Below are 19,926 nucleotides of genomic sequence, written 5' to 3' on the forward strand. Positions count from 1 at the left end.
ACGGTGCATTGGTTGCAGTTGCACAGAAGTGCTGGGTGGTGAAAATTCAGTACCGGGCGATGGTTTGGGCTCTAGAGCTGGTTCCTGGTGGTGAGGACGAGGAGGAGACGTCACATCCCTGGATCTGTGCTGAAAACTGAAACTCAGCTGTGCTGAAAACTGAAACTCCTGAAAAGTTCAGGAGTGCTCCAGAACTCCTGAAAAAGTCCTTCAGCACTGCTGACTTTTATTTAGTGAAACGTCTTGGATAGAAGATGTTTTGCATAAACATCTTAGGCTGAGCAAATGGAAAGTGATTTCTAATCCATTTTATTACTGCCTTAACTTTGCATTATGTTGAAAATTGATCTGCTATCGAATTTTGGTCCCTCATGTATGTTTTAAAGATGTTGATTGCTTTTCCCTGATTTTTCATTCGATACTGTAAATTTGCTGGGCTTATCACCTGCACTCTTGAGCATGTTTCTGTTATTTTAATCAGTACTGTGGCTTTTCTCTATACCCTTGCCAGTTCTTCAATGTCCTCCTGGGGTTATAAGCCTCAGGGTGGGACTGTCACTTTAGACTTTATTCCAAGGGCAATTGTAGAAGCTTCAGGTAGAGACAACGTACAATGGCTAATCTATCCGATTATGTTCTGCTTTATACAACCAAAACAATCTCTCAGCGTTTTGGTTCACTGGTAGTTCAGAGTAGTGGTGGGACTGGCATGGAGCACATGGTTAGCTGTGGGATCACCTCTCCGTCCCCGGTCATTTTTAGGAATTGTAGCTTCTGAGAAGTGCACAGAATGGTGCCTTCCTAGGAGGTGCCTTTGCAGAGCATCACTGGAAATACCTCCTCCATGGACCCACTTCTCTTCTTTACAGCTCTTCCAGTGACTGGCCTCCAGGTTTTCTCTTACTGTAGCACTACTCTTGTAACTCCTGTGGGTTTGATTATTCCAGTCTTTCTTTTTGAAAACTGTAAGGATTTTAGATCATTTACTCTACTTGTATGGCAACAATAGCAACTTATTCTGTCCCTGGGAAAAAAAAAAAAAAAAGGTGCTATGATTTAGATTGGCCCACAGGGGAAATAAGAGTCTAGATGTGAATTTCACAGAGTTCTCTGATGGTCTCATCACCAAGCTTAGTTCTGTGCTAGTGGTGGTAGCTACAAGTTACAAAATGTCTTGTATTTATTTGCCTTTAAACCATTTAAGAACTATAGTGAATGAATTTCCACGCATTTAAGTTATGAGGATGTATTTATGACTCTGGTGGTTTAACATGGTATACCAACATTGGAAGGTCACCATAAAAATGAATAACTAGGAATTCAAATCATGCGAAGTCTGCTTCATTCTGCCCTTAGGTTATGTTCTTTATTATGAAGGTGAAAAGTTGTATTTCATTTTGAAGCAAATTAATGCTGCTGAATAAAAAAAGCTGAGAGAATAATAAAAATACAACATCCACAGAAGTTTGGATCATTTCATGAAACTCCTTGAATAATTTAGTTGGTGGACAGTAAATAATTTCCCATCGGGAAGGCATAACCACGCAAGGCCCTTGTAAGTCCTGCAGCTATTGACAATTTTAAAATGATACCGACCTCAGTAGAAACAAGGCTCTGTGAAATTCATTGAACTCAGTCCTTCTCAGTCCTTCCCAGTTAATGCTACAGAAAGTATTTTCCTGCCATGCGGAATGAAAAAAACCTCCATCCTTCAGTGAGATATTTATAGTAAAATGTATATTGATTATTCAGTATAAAAGTGCTAATTTTTTGAAGCAGTGAAACATCTTAAAGTCATAAGGAAAAACATTATAGTCAAATTAAGATAAATTGCTGTAATTAATCATTTAGCAGGTTACTCAAAGATGTTTTGAGAAAGTATGTATAGAAGTTTCCCCAGACACTACCTTTTCGTGAAGAAACACAGACTGATTCAACTAAGCAAGATACTCTAAGAAGGATCTAAAGGAGGATTGTTTTACCAATTTATCTTATGATTGCAATATTCTTTTCTTCAGGATCTACTCATTAATTTCCTCTTATGTTGTTCAATGATCACTTAAAATTTATTCACTTATATCCAGTTAACTTTTAGGTTTTCAGCCTTTGAGAGTAAGAAATCCTTCCTCTGCACTTTCAAAGCCAAATTCTTAATTCTTGGTATTCAGATGTCTTAGACCTGTGTGGTGCCTAATTTTGAAGAGTTTTGATGACAACGTGTACAAGTCTGGGTAGAACAACTGAGACACGAGCCTTTTAAATTTAGGAACAGTGAAGTCACCTTTGCTGCCTTGAAATTGTAGCACTGGAGAAACTGTGTTTAAAAATATAGTTTTTCATTGAGGAAAACCTCTCTGGAAGTCAAATGGACAAATAACCAGACAGACCAAACCAAAAATAATTCTTTGTTTGGGCCATGTCCTTACCTAAAGCACAGCCTTCCCTTCCCTTATTCCACCCTGCAGGTCTGGACTACCCTGTGCCCGTGTCTGCTGCCTGGTGACACGTCCGAGATGGACCCTGCTCCATCAGCTCATGGGTGCTGAGCCGTGGTGCAGTAAAGCTCCACAAATGCCTTTGCAGCATTTATAGTACATAAATCAATGCCAGCTCTGAGGGGAAATTTGTGGCAAGTGTAGAACTTGGATTTGTTGCCAGCTTTGGTCTTTTTTGGTTGGCTATTCTGTTCCTTCACATCTGGGAGATTCCAATTAGGGCTAATAAGAATTAAAACAAATTCGGACTGCTTAAGAAGTGTATATATATCCTATTGCTACATATTAGCCTGTTTTCTGTCTTCAGACTTAAAAATGGAATTCAAGCCTGCTGGTTTTTTTTAATGGCAGTACGTGATCAACCGTTACCCTGTTGTATGAGACATGCAAGTTGCTTGGCCTGACGTGATGGGAGGATTCGGCAATGTTTCACGTGATTGCTATAAAAGTTTCCTGACGCAATGAGGAGTTGGAGTTGCTGTGCTGTTGGGAGGAGCTGCATTTTGCTCAGTGTACCTGCGAGATCTGTCATTTTTTGTGCACAGGGTGTCAGTTCATACAAAACTCCTGCATTTGGGATGCTAAGTTACACTGGTGGGGCTTGGGTAACTCTTGGGTAACTTGGGTTTGGGTATAAATCATCTGTCTTGCAGAAGAACAGGAAGTTCAGAGATGAAGGAAGGAATAGTCAGCTTAGATATAGTTTTTCTCACATTATCAGATGTTGAAGTCTTCAGTTATTCTTCTTGACCCTTTCATTTATTGCAACTTACCATTTTGGGGGTCGCAAGACTACAGTCTTCGTCCATAGGCTCCAGCCACAACACTGCTATGACTGGGATGTTTTGGGCTAAAGTGAACTGTGAACAAAGCACTAAAGTTCTTCTGTAGCACTTGACTGCTTCTAACTTTGTGGTTTTTAATGCTGATTTTCTCTGTAATTAATAACCATAATTTTTCCTCTGCTGGAGAATAAAAGGAAGTTGTCTTTTCCTATGTGTTATAGCAACCAAGCTGGAAAATAACAATTTCTCTGTGATCTCTGGCACTGAATCAGAACTGATCATGTCCTGCATGTTAACATTAAGTTACTGTCATAGACTGCTTTTAGTTAGATGAGTAAAAAAATTGTGCTTTTGCATGCCAGCCTACTGAAGCATTAGTATATGTGTAAACATAAGCACACGAGTTGTCCCATAAAGGCAACAGCATCAGTTGCATGCCTGGCCTGGGGACAGGGCTGAGTTTTCTCTCTCCTGTTTCTGTGAAGTCTGAGTAGTCCAGGTGTGGAGCAATGAAACCCAGTCTTCTGATGTGGTTGCATCTTGGCTTCTGCAAACTTGAAGAAATACATACGGAAACAAAAGTCTCTCCAGTTCTGCATTTGGTTTCACACTGATAACAGCTTTCTAGCCCTGTCCAAGATAGAGGATCATCATTTTTTCACAGTAAGCGGGGCTTGCTTTGAGTTGGCTGTTTTGCCACTCTAATATTCCACATAAGAAGTTTTGAACAATGAACAGTACTTTTACCTGAAGCCATTTTCAAGCCAAATATTTCAGACATTATCATATGAAATAAATAGGAGGAGGATATTTCATACCACTGTTGCCTATTGATAGCCTGTAGCAATATCTATTCCAATAACGACAGATGTTTTGTACCCTCCGTCTCATCGGGCATGCTGCGTCATGCTGCCTCTGGTCTGCTAAAAATCAAAACGCAACATCCCCCTCCCATTTTATTTAGCTGTATGTAGCTAATCCTGTAATTTAGATGTGTGAATGCTTTCCTTTCACGTATGGTGAGGATGACCTGATGAACACATGGGACGTTTTCTAGAGTAAATGTGTCCTTGCAAAAGTAAGTGCAACGTAGTGTCCTGGAGAGCGGTGGTGGTTTAGATCAGTGCTGTATCTCCTGTTTTGTGGGCATAGGGCAGGAATAGCTGTGATTTGGTTTATGTGACCAAGGGAAGGATATTTATAAACCCTCGGAGGTGTACATTTGATTTGACTATCACTGAGTCATCAAAAGGTCCTGCAGAAGCATTTGGACACAAGTGAGATGGCACCCATTCAGACAAGAAGCTGTTAGATCACCTGGTGACGGTCTTCGTGCCGAGGACTTTGAGCAGTTCTGTGCAGAAACCTTGGAGCTGAACAACTTGCTCTCTGCTGTGAACCTGTGCCCATGTACAGGTACAAAATCCATCCCTGCCAGTCCCGTGGTGGTGGTTTGCATCTGCCTTGCAATCATTTGGCTCTGCGACATGCTTGCAGGAAGGGAAGGGGGAGCTCGTTGAAAAAAAGGCTATTTGGGGTCAAAGCATGTTCCACTTGTCTTATCGCATATGGGTGTAAATGGTCTCTGCTGGTGTCAGGCAATGAAAACTTGGATCCAGTGCGCTCTGCTGGATTTTTTGTTTGTTTCTTTCTCTTTTCTTTTGTCTTGTATAAAGCTGTTGGTTGGTTGGTTGGTTTTTTTGGTTTGTTGTCTAGCAGCAGCATATGGAAATCTCCATAGGACTGCGGCTAGACCCCAGGCTGACCCATTTCAAATGACCTTGGGTGTACCTCACAGGGCACCGAGGTCTCGGGGTGGTTATCTCCCCACTCTAGAGAAGGAAGAGGTCAGGGGAGATGTGTATGCTCAAAACTGCTTCAGATAGATTCCCTAACCAAAGGAGCAGCAGTCACTTTCTCTTTCCTGGCCCAAAAAGGTCCTTTTGTGCAGTATGTCTTCAGTGTTTATCACGAAGGCGGTGAGTGCTTCTTGCCTTCAATAGCTGCTGCTCCAGCCATTGCTTTCCTGAGAACAAAAAGTCTCATGAAAAAATAAATTGAAGGGATTATTTTCCTTTTTTTTTGGAGGAGGAGGGGTGGTGGGTATGTTTAAAATGGCTTTCTCCAAAGACTCTGATGTCTTTAGGCACAAAGAAATGTTCCAGCACATCCCAGTGAAGTTGTGCAAAGACCTCTTTTACTTCTGTTTGCATACAAAGGAGGACTTTAATCTGAGGCAGGGATTTGGGGATTATAACAGGGATCAGGAGGTTCTCCTCATCCTTGTTTTCGTAGTGATGTCAGAGGGCAGCGACTGCAATCAGTGGCAGTGAGATGCAGTACCAACCCCCAGTGCGGGCACTGGGTATGTTTTAAAGAACGTATTTGCTTGCAGTTGCTGCATTAGGCAGATTTCAGCCTCACAGTATAAGAAAAAGATTGTCAAAACCTCATTTTCCACCAACTATTTCCATGGGAGAAAGAAAAGCTGCCATGGCAAAATGGTTGGGGTTTTTGGTTTGGGATTTTTTTTTTGGGGGGGGGGGGGGGGGGGCAGGGGGGTTGGTGGTAGTGGTGGTTATTGTTTTGAGCCAAGGAAAATGTTTTTTATTCAGAGTAAAGATATTTTAATGTTTGTTGTCTTTGATCAAGCCAGTGTTTAAAACAGAAGTATTTCATTTTTATAATCTCAGAATGAAATATTTTTCTTATTCTGCTGCTCTCTTTTTGGGCATGAGAAGTTTGTTGAAGCTGAGAAAAGTTAGGCAAAATATCCTCAGAAGTTTTTTTAATCTCCATTTTTAGTCTAAAAATGTAAAGTCTACGACTCTTACTCAAGTTGCAGGAAAGCTCACTGAGTGAAATATGACTGTGTGTCTCAGGGCATCTGCTTAAGCCAATAAAATACTGTCAAAGATATTGATGGTTAGAGAACTTATGGGCATATACATATCAGACAAATACATATAGCTAGATGGGTCATAACTTACTAATTTTTAAAAGTTGAATAATTTTTAATTGAGTTGTTCATAAATCATTTTTTACTTCTGCATGTTTTGCAAGAAAAAAAGAAAAGGAAAGAAAAAAGCAAAGGAAGATTTCATAAATAAAGACCATAATCATATGGCAGAGCAATGACAATACATGGGTGGGATTCCCAAATGTGCATTGGAGTAACAGTGAGTACTTTGAAAAATTGCATCCTTAGAAGCCAGTGAGTGCGTATCTGCGTAATGGATTAACATTTATTAGCCCGATTTGTGTACGCCGTGATGTGCGTACGTAACTTTTAATTAAAACTTTGCATTAAAGGCAAGAATGGCTTTGATTTCTTGGTGGAACAGAATTTATTTACTTCCCACATTATCCACGCTATCTGAGTAGACACGCAGAGCACACGGTGCTACTTCTGCACTAGGAACTGGGAGGTTTCAAAGAGAGGAGCAGATTATGAATAGTAAACACTGCTAAAACGCATCTGGGTGAGCAGTTGTTTTGTGCCAAGTTATTTCAAAATATTGGAGTATCTGAATGATGTGAATATACAGTCTAATGCTTTTTTTTTTTTTTTTTTTTTTAAGTTAGTAAACTAGAGGCTTACCAAATCCTCTGCCATAAAGAAGTGTGGATGCTGCTTTGGGATTTAGGCTGATACCTGCCACAATGTCCCATGAGCCCATGGTTCCCCTTTACCGTGGCTCCTCACCTTGAAAATGGGATAATGTCTGTGCTGTGGCAGAAGGTGCTCTGAAGGTCGCTGCATTAAGCGGTGATGAGGGCTTGGACACTAGAGCTGTGAGATGCTCCATCTCTAAGGATGGAGTTGATGGTCTCAGTCTCTTGGAAGTCATTAGAGGCCACCCCAAAGCGTGGACTGGAGCTTGCCGTGGGTGAAACCGCTAAGGACCTCTCGGAAGAGGTTTTCAGCCTCAGACATCTGGCTTTCCTGTGCCCAATTTTTCGATTGCTGTATTAGCATAGTGTTTGAGAGTTGTCTTTCTTCACAGTGCGTTCAATAAATTAGAATGCAATATTGATCAGCATGTTTTTATGTGTATGTTGAGTTAAAGCTAAGGTAAATAATGAACTGAAGTTAAATCAGGCTAGTGATATTCCTGGGGGATATCTTTTAAGAGAGGATCTAGTTGACAGTATTCCTTTTATTCTTCAGGGATCTCTACATACACTACAAAATTAGCCAATTTGTTAAAATTTCACCTCTTTCCTCTAAAACATACACGTAAATATATTTTTTTTTTGAAGCTGAAAAGTCTACTTTTGTTGACAGCCAAACCGCATCCTGTTAAAATTCCTTATAATACAGAGAAGATAGATACATCAGCATTAGGAAGCAGTGGAAGGGGAAGGCTTTTGCATTCATAAAAAAGATAAAACTGACAGTATCTGAATAAAATTTGCTATATTTTTTTGTGTAAGTCATGTAATGTTACCAGTTACATAGATGCTGATAATACTTATAACACGTTATTTAAGTTATATGTTCTTTTGACAGGGCAGACTGCCTTCCATTGGAAACTTTTTGTGGGAGAGGAAGGGGAGGAAGAAAGAAATCATGGTATTAATTTTTTTCCAGTTAAAAATCAAACAGAGCTGTTTTTAAAATTCTGATTACATAAAGGAAAATAAAACATGCAAGAGATTCAGTGAACATCTTAAATACTCTTTTAAAATACTTCTCAAGTCTTTGAAATATATATGATGAAATTGTATTCTGCAGCATGCGGAAGCTGAGTGTGTGTTCCAAAATTATCCTGCAGCACATTTATATGGATGATTTAAAAAGCCCTGGAGCCAAGAGTTTAGAATAGAAGTACAGACAGATTGATACTGGTAAATATAGCAGTGCTAATACTGTCTCTCTCACATGCAGACCGAATGTTGTAGATGCGGAGTTTGGCATATTTGCTTTACCCCAGAGCAGCAGAATCGTGTGAGAGTTATGCAGGTCACCTGGCAAGAGGGCAAAGCCAGTCGGGCTTATGAATTTAATAAGCCAGAAAGAGATGAGAATTTTTTTGAAGTATTGTTTGCTGTAATTTCAGCCTCTGAAGCCCATGCCTGCTCTTGCTTCAAGGGGAGGAGAATTTACATGGGCTACAGCTGGTCATGAATTTTTTAATTTGGAGCCTTTTGCAGAAGATCCCTCCTGTCCAGGAAAAGTTCCCGAGGAGAGGAAGGCTGAGCCCTGCCCACCTTGTGCTCTTGTGCAAGTTACTGGAATCTGAACCCCAGTTTTGGGTCAGGACTGGGAATGGTGGAAGTCAAGTGTCTCTGCACCCTGGGGGAATGATCTCCCTCCAGCCAAGGCAACCCGTAGGGCCACCTTGGTGCCCACCAAGGGCCACCCAGCTCAGCCATGGGACCTTCCTTCACGTGGGAGAGGGCTGGAAGCACAGCGTGTCCAGCTCAGGCTTGGCTGGGCACGGAGACAGGCACTTGCTCCTGGTGACAGGCGTGCACTGCCTGAGCTACAAGGCTGCAACACCTTGTCCAAACCAATACTGGCTCAAGGTTGCTTGTAGATGGCCTGCCAACAGATCAGTGTCTGAATGCTCTTCTTTAAATCATGGCTTCACTGACTACTTTTGGACAATCCTTTTGGACCGTAGCCTGGGAGCTAATAGCCAAATATTTATTATCTTGTCTTGTGTCAATCTCATTTTTATCAATGACTACACAACTTTTAGTCTTTATGCTGGCATGGAATTAGTGGATGGGGTTGAGAAGAGACAGATTTGAGAAGCTTCAGAAGAGATGTAGACTCCTCGTTATGCAAGTATCCCATTTGTGGCTTCTATGGGCAAGAAAAACCTACCATTTGAAACAGCAGTTTTGGTCTGTGCCTGAATGTTGCTTGTCCCAGTCATTGAATTAGTGTGAACTGAAAGAGGAGGAGGTACCTGCGGAGTTTCTGGAGGTCTGGTGCATTTTCTGAGATAGCTTAGTCCACCGAGTCATGCAGGTAAGGGCTTGGGTCATCAAGCATTGGTGTTAGCAGTGTGCGTATCCACCTCTGTGCAGCTGTCGGTTGTAGTGGGCTGTTACTGGCATTTTTATGGGTTTGGAATTTAAAAGTTCCCTTTAAAAAGTCTTCACCTTTGGAAAATAATTACCAGAGTAAAGGAATTGCCGTAAATGACATTAAAAAAACCAAACCGCCTATTTGAAGAAATAGCTGTTAGTAGTTTGTTGCAGTTTCAACCAAGTGATTATTTGACTCCTTAAAATTGCATTTTATTGCTGCTAAAAGATAATCCATCAGTCGTTTTGAAGGTGCTTTCCAATGTGCCCTCATCCTTCATGAATACGATTTCAGTGAAAACTATCCGTGTTCAGTGCAGGAGTACAGCCACCTTTTCTGGTGAGCTCTGCTTGTTGCTGTTCATGGGGAATTTTTCTGCAGCCGTTCCAGCTGTGTGTCACTGATGGTGGCTTGAGTTATTCTCCATATCTTTGCTAGTGGCATTTATTTTTTGGGGGGTGTTTCCATCAAAAGTAATCAACTATTTCAAAGCGAGGGTGGTAAATGCAAGATTTATCGTTCAGGGGCTCCTGGATGAAGTGTTTGATTGTAAGCGTGAGATATTCAGTTTTCTGGAGAAGTTCCTCGAGTCCTCCAGCATAAAATCCTGGCTGACGCACACGTGGTTCTGGGTTCGGTGAAGAGATCTGTACTCTGCTCGCTTTTACAGACTTAAAGTAACAATCTTTTTTGGTGCTTGCTCAGATCAGGTGGACCAAAACAGCAGGAAGTGCCTCTGACAGATTTCAAGACTCGAGTGTCTTCAATGAAACCCTGAGGATATCCAACATCCAGCGACACCAGGGAGGACGCTACTACTGCAAGGCTGAGAACGGCTTAGGTTCGCCAGCCATAAAGTCCATAAGAGTGGACGTGTACTGTAAGTAAACCGCTTGGGGGGTTCATACTATGCTTTTTATTAACTTCTTACGGTATCTGGCGTTGCAAAGAAGTGACCAGCTCTTTGGGAAGGCCAGTTCTAAACAGTACTTTAGGGTGGATTCTGCAGCTTTTGGGAGTATTTATGGTCAGAAGACTTGTGGCTACCGCCAGTGAAGTCAGGTGGGGCTGCTCGCATATGGAAAAATCTTTAAACAAAATCACAATACTTCAGTAAGAAAGATGAAGCTCAGGTACAACTCAGCCTGATTAGATATCAGAGGAAGATTTGTCTGCAGCTTGCACAGGGTGAAGATCTAGTACGTAGCACAGCCCTTAATCTCTTGTACTTTTGGCTGTGCTTGCCCTTGAAACTGATATGGGAGCAAGTACTCTTTTGCTATTTTGCCTTAATTGCTGCTGAAAGATGTTTGGGTTTTTTGTTTGTTTTTTAAATGCCAATCTCTTCACGTTCCTGTGATACGCAGTTTTAAAAGCTGCATTTGAAATGTTGGGCAGTGAAAAATATGAAGTATTGGGATTGCAATGCAGTTGGTCACCAGAGCTCACAGAAAACGAGGAAACAGTTTAAAACATCATACTGCAATAAATGCACAAAATGAAATTAAAAAGAAAAAAAATAAAATCCCATTCTGACTTGCACAGACTCCAGTGTCAGTGAGTGGGCTAGTCAGACAAAGCACGGCTCTCGCTTGTGATCAGGTAGTTTATTGCTGTAGGTTTAATGGTAAACTTTGCATCTGATGCTGTAAATTATGTGATTGGACTCAGCTGTTAGAAAGAGGGAAGACCTGAATGCCTCAAACTGTGGTTTTGTGTACACTTCAGATTAAGAAAAAACTGTTCAAAATCTGTTTGAAATGCTCCAAAGATAGAAAGTCTTTGCGATATACGTTTGGAGACTCTTCTAATGCAAGTAGTGTCGTGTAAACAAATATGTTTACGTGCCACATTTGTATTTAAACAAATCGCTAGAGCTTGAAGTTAGCCCTTTAGACTCTTGAGTCCTTCAAAGAGAAACCTGACTGTCTTATGACTATACCAGCATTGGGCTTGTGTTTCCCCAAAAGTACCCTCTGTCTGTCAGCTGAATGTCAGGATGTATGTTAATTTAGAGACCCAAGTGGTGACAATTTTTGTGGGTTAGTTATGGGATTGGTGGAGGGGGCAACTGCCTTTTGGGGGATTTTCTTGCCTAGCATGTGCACTTAGCTTCATGATGTGCTTAACGAGCTATAACGTAGCAACGCCAAATTTGTAAATCCTTTATGAACAATAACGGAATTAGGAAGTAATTGCTCATTAACTTGTTGGAGTCCAATAAATGAGCAGGCAACCGTAATGACTGCATATAAGCACACCACGCGAAGCGTTCACTGTTTGTCACGGGGCTGGCCCGAGATTTGCAGCGAGGGGTGAGCGGGCTGCCCGGTCCCGGCAATGTCCAGGGCTCAGCGGTGCAGGCTGTGGTCCCAGCACCCTGGCCGTGCCCTGTGGAGCTGTTCCATAAAAACCCCCAGAGCAAACGTTTAAGTCTCTTCTTTTGGATGCCATTAAAGCACTTCTCTCTTACCCCAGCATCCATGTGTTAGATTCTCCTTCATTCTTAATTGTAGGCATGGCTGTGACACCGATGTTGGCAGGAAAGGCAGGAAAAGCAGTCGCAAGACTGGAATGCTACATGAACTGAACAGGGAGTGTTGAGACAGATTGTTTTGAAACTTTGATTTTTCTTAATTTCAGTGAGACTTCCTTCTGGAATATGTCTTTTTCCTTGTAACTTATTTTGTTTAGCTATTAATATGTGCTTTTGGATTTGCTGTCTGGGATTTATTACGGGTTTAATTTTGTTTTTTTAAATCATATGCTGCTTCTTAATATACTTCAAATACAGATGATATCTTTCTGGAACATGAAAAACTTCAGGTTCCAGCTGTGATTAAATCCTAGGTGATTTCTCTCTGTATGCAGGCTGATATTTCACTGAGTATTTTCATCTGTTAATGATCAAATATTTGCAGGCAGACAGTACTGCTGCAGTAAGCTTAAGTTGCCAGCGAAGATTGGATCTAGCTGTGAAAAAGATAGGAGAAAAGACCCTGTACCCCAGAGAAAAGCTCGTAAGAAATCAAAGTACTGGAAATAGAAATGTTCCTGTTGAAATTTCCAAGTAGCTTAAAATAATTTTGTCTTTTTTTACTTGAAATTTTCTGTGTTGATTTTCTGTTTGTTGAATGTTTCCTTTATAGATCATATGTTGTGTGTGTGCAATGTCAAGAACTCTGGGCAGTACTGAGCAGGAGTATTGGGGGTGGGTGTGTTTTCTTGAATGATTACCCACAAGATGGTTTTCCTCAGAGACCCCAAAACAAACCATAAGGATCACAAGTACTTAGCCGACATGTTCTGTCGAAGCGTGTTTTGTTTTTTTAGTAAACATGTATTTAGTAAAATTACATAAAGACAGTTTTCTTGCAGATTTAGGTAACTGTCAAAACTAAACCTGTAGAAACCAGATGATACTCCCTTTTGAAAGCGAAACTTTATCATTAGAGTAAGAAAGAAATATTGTTAATTTTTTGATGAAACCCTCAAATGTGTTTAAGGAAACAAGTAAAATGTTTACATTTCTTAAAAACTGCATGGGTGAAAAATCAGTTTGGAAGCATCTTGGCTTGTAAAGCTAAAGAGAGAAAACAATGTTAAAGTTGTGTTCCATGTTAGTTTTGGATCAAGAGCACTTCCTAAGGGCTAATTTAAGTCTTCAGCCTCTAATTTAAAATTTGAAAAGGCACTATATCTGTGTAGCTTGAAAATGAACTGTTGAAAAAAATTCCACAGAAAATCTTTGTTTCCTCATTCATCTCCATTATTGACTTGCTGGCTGGTTGGAAAATTTTAATATCAACATTTGGATGGGAAATCTCACTCTCCAGTAATTTCCTGTTTTTCATTTTCCAGTTAGCTCTGGCATTCAGCAGCACTTGGAGCCACATTTGCTCCTACTGCAATAATTAATTCTACAGATATAAGTGGTGAATGAGTGAGAGTGTTGGGCTGTGTGAGAGGAGAGGGGGTGGTTACATTATTTTTATGGACTTTCTGCAGTCTTGAAAATGCTTTTAGTTTTGTTTTTGCAGGAAGGCTTCATGAGAAGTTGCCAGATATTTTGCATGGATCTGCATGTGTCAGGTGGCTTATCTGTTAAAGAAGTCTCAAAAAATAGCATTATCAATTTCTCATGATCTCAGATGACTCTGACCAAATCTTCTGACTGCTTGGTCCTTGGTGTTCAAGAGGTACTTGATGAGTATTCTGTAAAGAAGATCTAAACTAAAGCTCTTGGGCGGCTGCAGAGCATTTACAGAAACCTGCCTGTGGCAGGACACGTGTTTTGGGTCTTGCCCGTGATGTGGTTGGGAAATGAGAGAGCGAACTGCACTCCTGTGAAAATCTCCATCCCTGTCACCCAGTGCTCATTTCTGTTTGGGCCCATCTGCAAAGAGTGGGTGCTGGGTCTCAGTTCTCACATTGCATAGCCGGATCCAGATGGACCGGTTCATTCAGTATTTGGAAGTAAATTATATTAGTGTTCATAGATAGATGCGTGTTATTCCTTCATCTCTGCGAGTTCAATGCAGGCATAATGGTCACTTGGTATTATTTTGGTGTAGTCTGTAATTCGATTTACTACTTTCTGAAAACTATTTGCCTGTTAGTCTGAATTACATGCTGCTTGAGGGCATAGTACTTTTTTCTTCTCTAAGAAGTTAAACAAAACCCCGAACATTTTATACTATGTTCGTGGGTAAGGAACACAGCTAAGGAGTTAAAGTAAACGCATGCAATAATTTTGAAAACAGCCAGAGGTGTAAATCGTCTGCTGGACTGAAGGGAAAAAAGTGCTTTGTCAAGAATAAGTAGTTCACATTGTTTGCAGTCAAACATGTAACCGTGTATCCTGGTGGGCTGGTTTTACTTGGTTCACATCAGACATGCCTGCTAGATGTCTGAATCTCCGAGAGCTCAAGGAAAGTCATTCAGGTGCAGCATTCTCATCAAGCTCCATTTAGTTGTGACACTGCTTTTAGTGATGCACCAAGGAGGAGAGGGAATTTTGCTGGCACTTCTGCAGGTGATGGCAGTGGTACCGTACCTACTTTATTTAAAACTATCATGGATTGTACCAAACTAGGTTACAAGCTATTCTGTTCCTTTAACATACGCAGATCTAAGTCAAGCCTTTTAAAACCAGCAGTCCCTTTTAGTCTGGTGTCAAAATACTTGAATGTAAAACAGGTGGGGGGGGAAAGAAAAAAAAAAAGTGGTTCAGTGTTGCCAAAGTTCTCATTTCATCTACAGCTACTCTTGGAAAGAGCAAGGAGTCCATGCCTGTTCCTGGGCAGGCACAGAGCCTCTTTCCAACATTTTGCAACTCATCTTCTTGGTTTTCTTTCTTGAGAACGAGCCTTACGAGGAGCGGCTGAGGGAACCGGGGTTGTTCAGCCTGGAGAAAAGGAGGCTGAGGGGAGACCTTATCGCTCTCTACAACTACCTGAAAGGGGGTTGTAGTGAGGTGGGTGCTGGTGTCTTCTCCCAAGTAACTAGTGATAGCTAGTTCCGAGAGGAAATGGCCTCAAGTTGTGCCAGGGGAGGTTTAGATTGGATATTAGGAAAAATTTCTTCACCAAAAGGGTGGTCAAGCATTGGAACAGGCTGCCCGGGGAAGTGGTGGAGTCACCATCCCTGGAGGAATTTTAAAAGATGTATAGATGTGGCACTCAGGGACATGGTTTTATGGTGGACTTGGCAGTGTTAGGTTAATGCTTGGACTCCGTGATCTTAAAGTTCTTTTCCAACCTAAATGATTCTATGATTCTATGATTCTCTGCTAGGTTCTTTTAGAAAGATCTCCTTTTTGCTTTCTGGGGGGATAGGACTGTGCTAAATAGACTGGCAACAATCTCTTCTTTAGAAGACAACTTTCTGTCCTTACTTTATATGTCTAAGAAAATAGGTTTCTGCTTTCCCAGGTTTGACTGAAGATCCTCATCTCTCGCATCAGATTAAAACAAATGCACTCGGTCCCCATGGCAGCGTATTCTCAGGAGGGAGGTTTCCATTCTTGCTAAGGCACCAAGAGAAGAAGGTGCCTCATATATCCAAGCTGTATTCATCTTAGACTTGAACTCTTTTTCTTCTTTCTCTGGAAGTATCTCTTTAAAGTACATCTCATCTTTCTTCTTTGAAGAAAAAGCTTTTGTACTTGACTCCTAGGAAAATTTTTGCTTGACTTGGGGAGGACACTTTCTCCTTTTATAAGGAAGGAAACTTATGGTAAAATGAAGTATTTTTATTTAAAGAAGAGCAGCTCCTACAAGAAATCCTTTCGGCTTGTTCCCAAAGGATAATTTACCAGATTTTTAACAAAAAAGTACTGCTTAATTGGAAATGTATTTTTGCATTCCTGTTGCTTCACGGATACTTATGGACACAAGCGTAGGCTGCACAGCTTGAGTAAAAGAAGGTGGAGCGAAAGGTCAGATTTATGTTAAAAGATGTCTGAAATTAATTTGGAAGTCAGGATGAAAAACATTTATCAAACAGATTTAGTGCACAGATATGTTAAGATTTTATTGCGTGGTAGAAGAGAGACACACACTGTGCAGAAAACACTGCTTGTTGAAAAAATCTGTAATTCCAGGATTAAGAGGTTGATCTGGGGGTCTAGGGGAAACAACCATTTCTTTTGCTCAGAGATCCACTTAAATCTTTGCTTGCAGTTCTATTTACAGAAACCGCCCCTTTTGCAGTTCTATTTACAGAAACCATCCCTTTACACAAGATTAGTTAGATCCACCATAGGGTATTTTGTTCACGTGAAACAAGTCCATCCACCCTCAACTGCTTCTGCGTGCGCTGGCTTTTGGCTTCTTTTCCATTGCAATAGCGTTAGGGCAAGGTGGAAACCAAGGCAGCCTGATGCAGTTTATTCGCAGCACTCAGTTTATCCTATGGTGGGAATATGCCCTGCACCAAATCCAGTCCTCTGTGTAACACAAATGCAGTTACAGGACGGGGAAGGCTCCTGCAGGCCCCTAGCTATTCCTCCCAAATAGCTGTTGATGTGCATGTATATTACGTGTAATATTTGTGGAGGTCGTAGTTGTCTTGGGTCTCTGCTTATCACCTGTGAGGTTTCCCCAACTCTTGCACTTCCAGGTTCAGATCTCTCGTTTCATTTTTTTTATGGGTTACTTTTATGGTTTCTGCTTCTCTGACGGGTCTCGTGGCCTGTGGCTGCAGCAATTGCTTTTGCTGCCCATCGTCTCCGTTGCCATAAGGAAGTTTGTGTTGTTGACACCTACAGCATCTGCCCTGGGCTGGCTGTGAACGTCATCAGGAAGCTTCAGGACCGGTGTTAGCAAGGCCTGCGAGCGCTCAGGATTACATCCTAATCTTGTGACGTCAGTGAGGAAGAGATCAAAGCAAGATCTAGCTTTAGTCTCAGTTCCAAGCCCAGTCTTGATGCCCTTAATAATAGGGATCATTTCATTCTGAAAAGTACCCTTTTCGTAGGTGTTGTGCATTAAAGACCTCATCAATTCCTGTCTCAGACTGGAGACTTTGACAAAACACCTCCTGCGGCTGTACCTGTCTCCCAGGCTTTTTGATGCAACTCGGCCCTGGAGTCAGGAGGGATGGGACCTCCAAGCTTCAGTGTTGGTGATGTGGGATTGACTGAAACATGTTCAGTGTTGACAGATTATTTTAGCAAACAAGGAGCATCACAGTTTTCCTGGCTTGGGATGACACAAAATGCTGCTGATAGTACGTGTCAAATGACAAAAATATCAAACTGCTAATCTTCTTCAGCATTTGAGCGCGTCTCCTAGTAGCATGTGCAATCACGAGTCTGCAAGAGAAGTGTTATTCAGAGGGAACACAGGGTCTGTAATTTGGAGATCGTGATGTTAATTTCCCTTACCGATCTGGAAAAGGCTGTTGCAGTGAAATGCTGAGTGTTGTGCAAAGGGATTTAGTTGCATTGCTCTCCATCTCTGTCATCAGTGTTAATGGCAGTCACACTGCTCTGTCCCCACACTGGGCAGTCCACCCCTAATTTTCTGTTGACTGCATAAATCCTATTGTTAGGATGCAGAATCAGATGTAATGTTGATAATTATTTAACTCCCAATAATTGCTCTGCTGGGCCGCTGCAGAAGTACCCCGCATGGTGCTCTGACCTCTGCTGCGGTGCAGTGCTGTAGGGCTTGAATGTGCCTGTCGGGAAGTCACGGCTTTGCTTTATCTCTTCATAAATGGCTTATACACACGTGTGCACACAACTAGTATGATATGCTTACTGATGTAGAGCAAAATAAATGTGATAATCAAGATAAAGTACTGGGAATGGGGAAAGGAATTAGCTGAAACTGCCAGCTGCCTCCCACACTGCTCCATGTCCTTCCCAGCCTTCCCCAGTTCACCGCAGCCCTAAGAAGCTGGATTTATACTTGCTGGGACGAGCAGGAGGTGATGCTTTCTCCCGGAGTGCTATTTTTGTCTGGATGAGATAATTGTGTGCTCTTCTTGAATGATAAGAAGGTTGCCCTCCGATTCCCTCTCGCTACGCTGCTGGTATGTGCCCAAGTCTGCCTGACACTGGGAAGTGTGGGGAATTTTATATGGAAAAATATTAAAATATGAGCTCTTTACACTAATTCTACTGAAGCAATTAAGCCATAAGTTCACAGGGAGGATTTATAGCAATGGGCTATCTGTTTCATGCATATAACATTGGTGGTGAAAGTGAGAACTGAAGATGGTGCTTTCTGGTGAGTCTTAAAGTACCTTCTTAGATAATTGCCATGTTTCAGTCTTTCAACATCCCATATTTTCCAGTTTCCATTGCATGAGAGCATTAAAGGAATCCCTTTCACTAACTCGGCTTTCTCCTTCCTAAATAATAACCTCCAGATTTTAAAACATAGGCACTGGCAGCATCCACTTCTGTAGATTCACATGTTATTGTGGCTGCTAGAATGGTTTTGAACCTCTGTCCTGACCACTGTAGTATTCCTTTAATTTTTTTTTTTCTGAATAACACAGATGTAGCTGTTGGACTATTAATATGACTATAACACCCGAGTAGCAGGTTAATCCTTTTTTGCTCTGGGGTTCACACAGCGAGCATCTGATGTGATGTTGATGCTTTGGCCGAAGTGCTGGGCTCTGCGCTTTCCGTGATGGGAGCAGGGCTGGTGCATGGAGCTGGTTGCAGATGTGCATAGCACACATTTAGCTCCTGTCAAGCTTTGCAGTGGGGATGTTTCCTGCTTGGGCTTGGGTGGCACCTTAATCCCACACATCGGTGGCATGTATTTTCTGCACGCTTCTCTGCAGATGTTTATATCGGTCTCCTGGCCACAGCAATTAAGATATAATTCAGGGATTGAAAATATAGTTCAGCTGTTTCATTATTTTCTGTGCTGCCTCGACTTGTGTTTGCCTTGTACTGGCTGCAGTGAATCATGCGCTCTTATTGCAATGACATTTTTAATTTCCATCTCTTGTATCTATCAATATTCATTGATATGTTATTTGATCTTCTTTTCTGGCCTTTTGTTTATTAGAAGCCCAGTGACATGCTTAAATCGTCATTCGCATGGTTGGATGAAAGACCAGAAACAATGAATGCAAATTTAAAAAGAAAAAAAAGAAGAAAATTAATATAAAGCAATAGCATACGCATTGGTATATAAGGAAAGCAAATATATTCATCCTTCATCACTTTTTTGCATGATACAATAAAAGAAGACACTTTGAAATGAGATATCATGCAGATGGGGAAAGCATTTAAAAGCTTTCCAATATTGATAGTTGTAATCTTTCAACATGAGAGAAATACAAATTTAATTTGTGGGTTTCTGATTATTCCCTCTCTGAGGTCAAATTTGTGCATTACCATATGAAAGCCTCTGAAAATGGCTGTGCTTGGTGGTTACTGGAAGAGGACCATCTCTCCCCAGTATGCAGCCCTGGCTGGCTGGGGCGGGCAGCTCTGGTCTGCACTGGGTCGGCACAAGACTCATAGCAGCTGAGGTATCTGATGATGTGCCTTCATCAGACCCCAGTTCATTCCCTAAGTTGTAGAAACACAAAGATTTGGGTTCAATCCACACTAAGCGTATGGGTTTTGGAGCTGCAAATGCATTTGGGAAGTGAGAGTAAGTTTCCCTTTGGGAAAAGGAGAGGAGTACAAGCAACCGCTTTAGAGATGCCACACTTGCATGCACGAGGCTTTTCTGTGGGAGTATCAGAGACACTGCAGAAAGCTGGATATTAGCTTGGACCGGTTGAGTACCATATTATCCTGGCTTCCTGGACTGCTGGGCGTTGGTAGGTCTGTTGTGATTGTGTCCCTACGACTCACCTGGAGTAGCATCTCTCCTGTCCTTCGGCAACGAGCAGGCAGCCTTTGCTCCATCACTGGCACGTAGGCACAGTGGGATTTTTGGGTGGTCAGCAGCCTAGGTGAGCTAGACGCAACCGCTGAAGCTGTGGTCAGATGTACTAATGCCCGAACTTGCTACCTGCTATTTTCTGATCCCTTTTTGTTTCCAGCCCCACTGTGAAACTCTTCTGCTCACAGAAGTTGTTGTGCCTAGTGTCTGGGGTCACTGAAACATCGGCAGCCAGG

The 19,926-nt window shown here is 41.6% G+C and overlaps 1 protein-coding gene across 1 annotated transcript in view; it reads left to right on the forward strand.

The window, feature by feature from the left end:
• Nucleotides 1–19,926, forward strand: part of MDGA2 (MAM domain containing glycosylphosphatidylinositol anchor 2) — a 386,375-nt gene that overhangs the window by 158,060 nt on the left and 208,389 nt on the right. Inside the window, exon 5 of the mRNA XM_052783732.1 lies at nt 10,029–10,203. Within this exon, the coding sequence (XP_052639692.1) occupies nt 10,029–10,203 (175 nt within the window). The remainder of the gene's footprint in view (nt 1–10,028; nt 10,204–19,926) is intronic.

This window comes from Harpia harpyja, chromosome 3, assembly GCF_026419915.1.
Source record: "Harpia harpyja isolate bHarHar1 chromosome 3, bHarHar1 primary haplotype, whole genome shotgun sequence".
NCBI classification, from domain to species: domain Eukaryota; kingdom Metazoa; phylum Chordata; class Aves; order Accipitriformes; family Accipitridae; genus Harpia; species Harpia harpyja.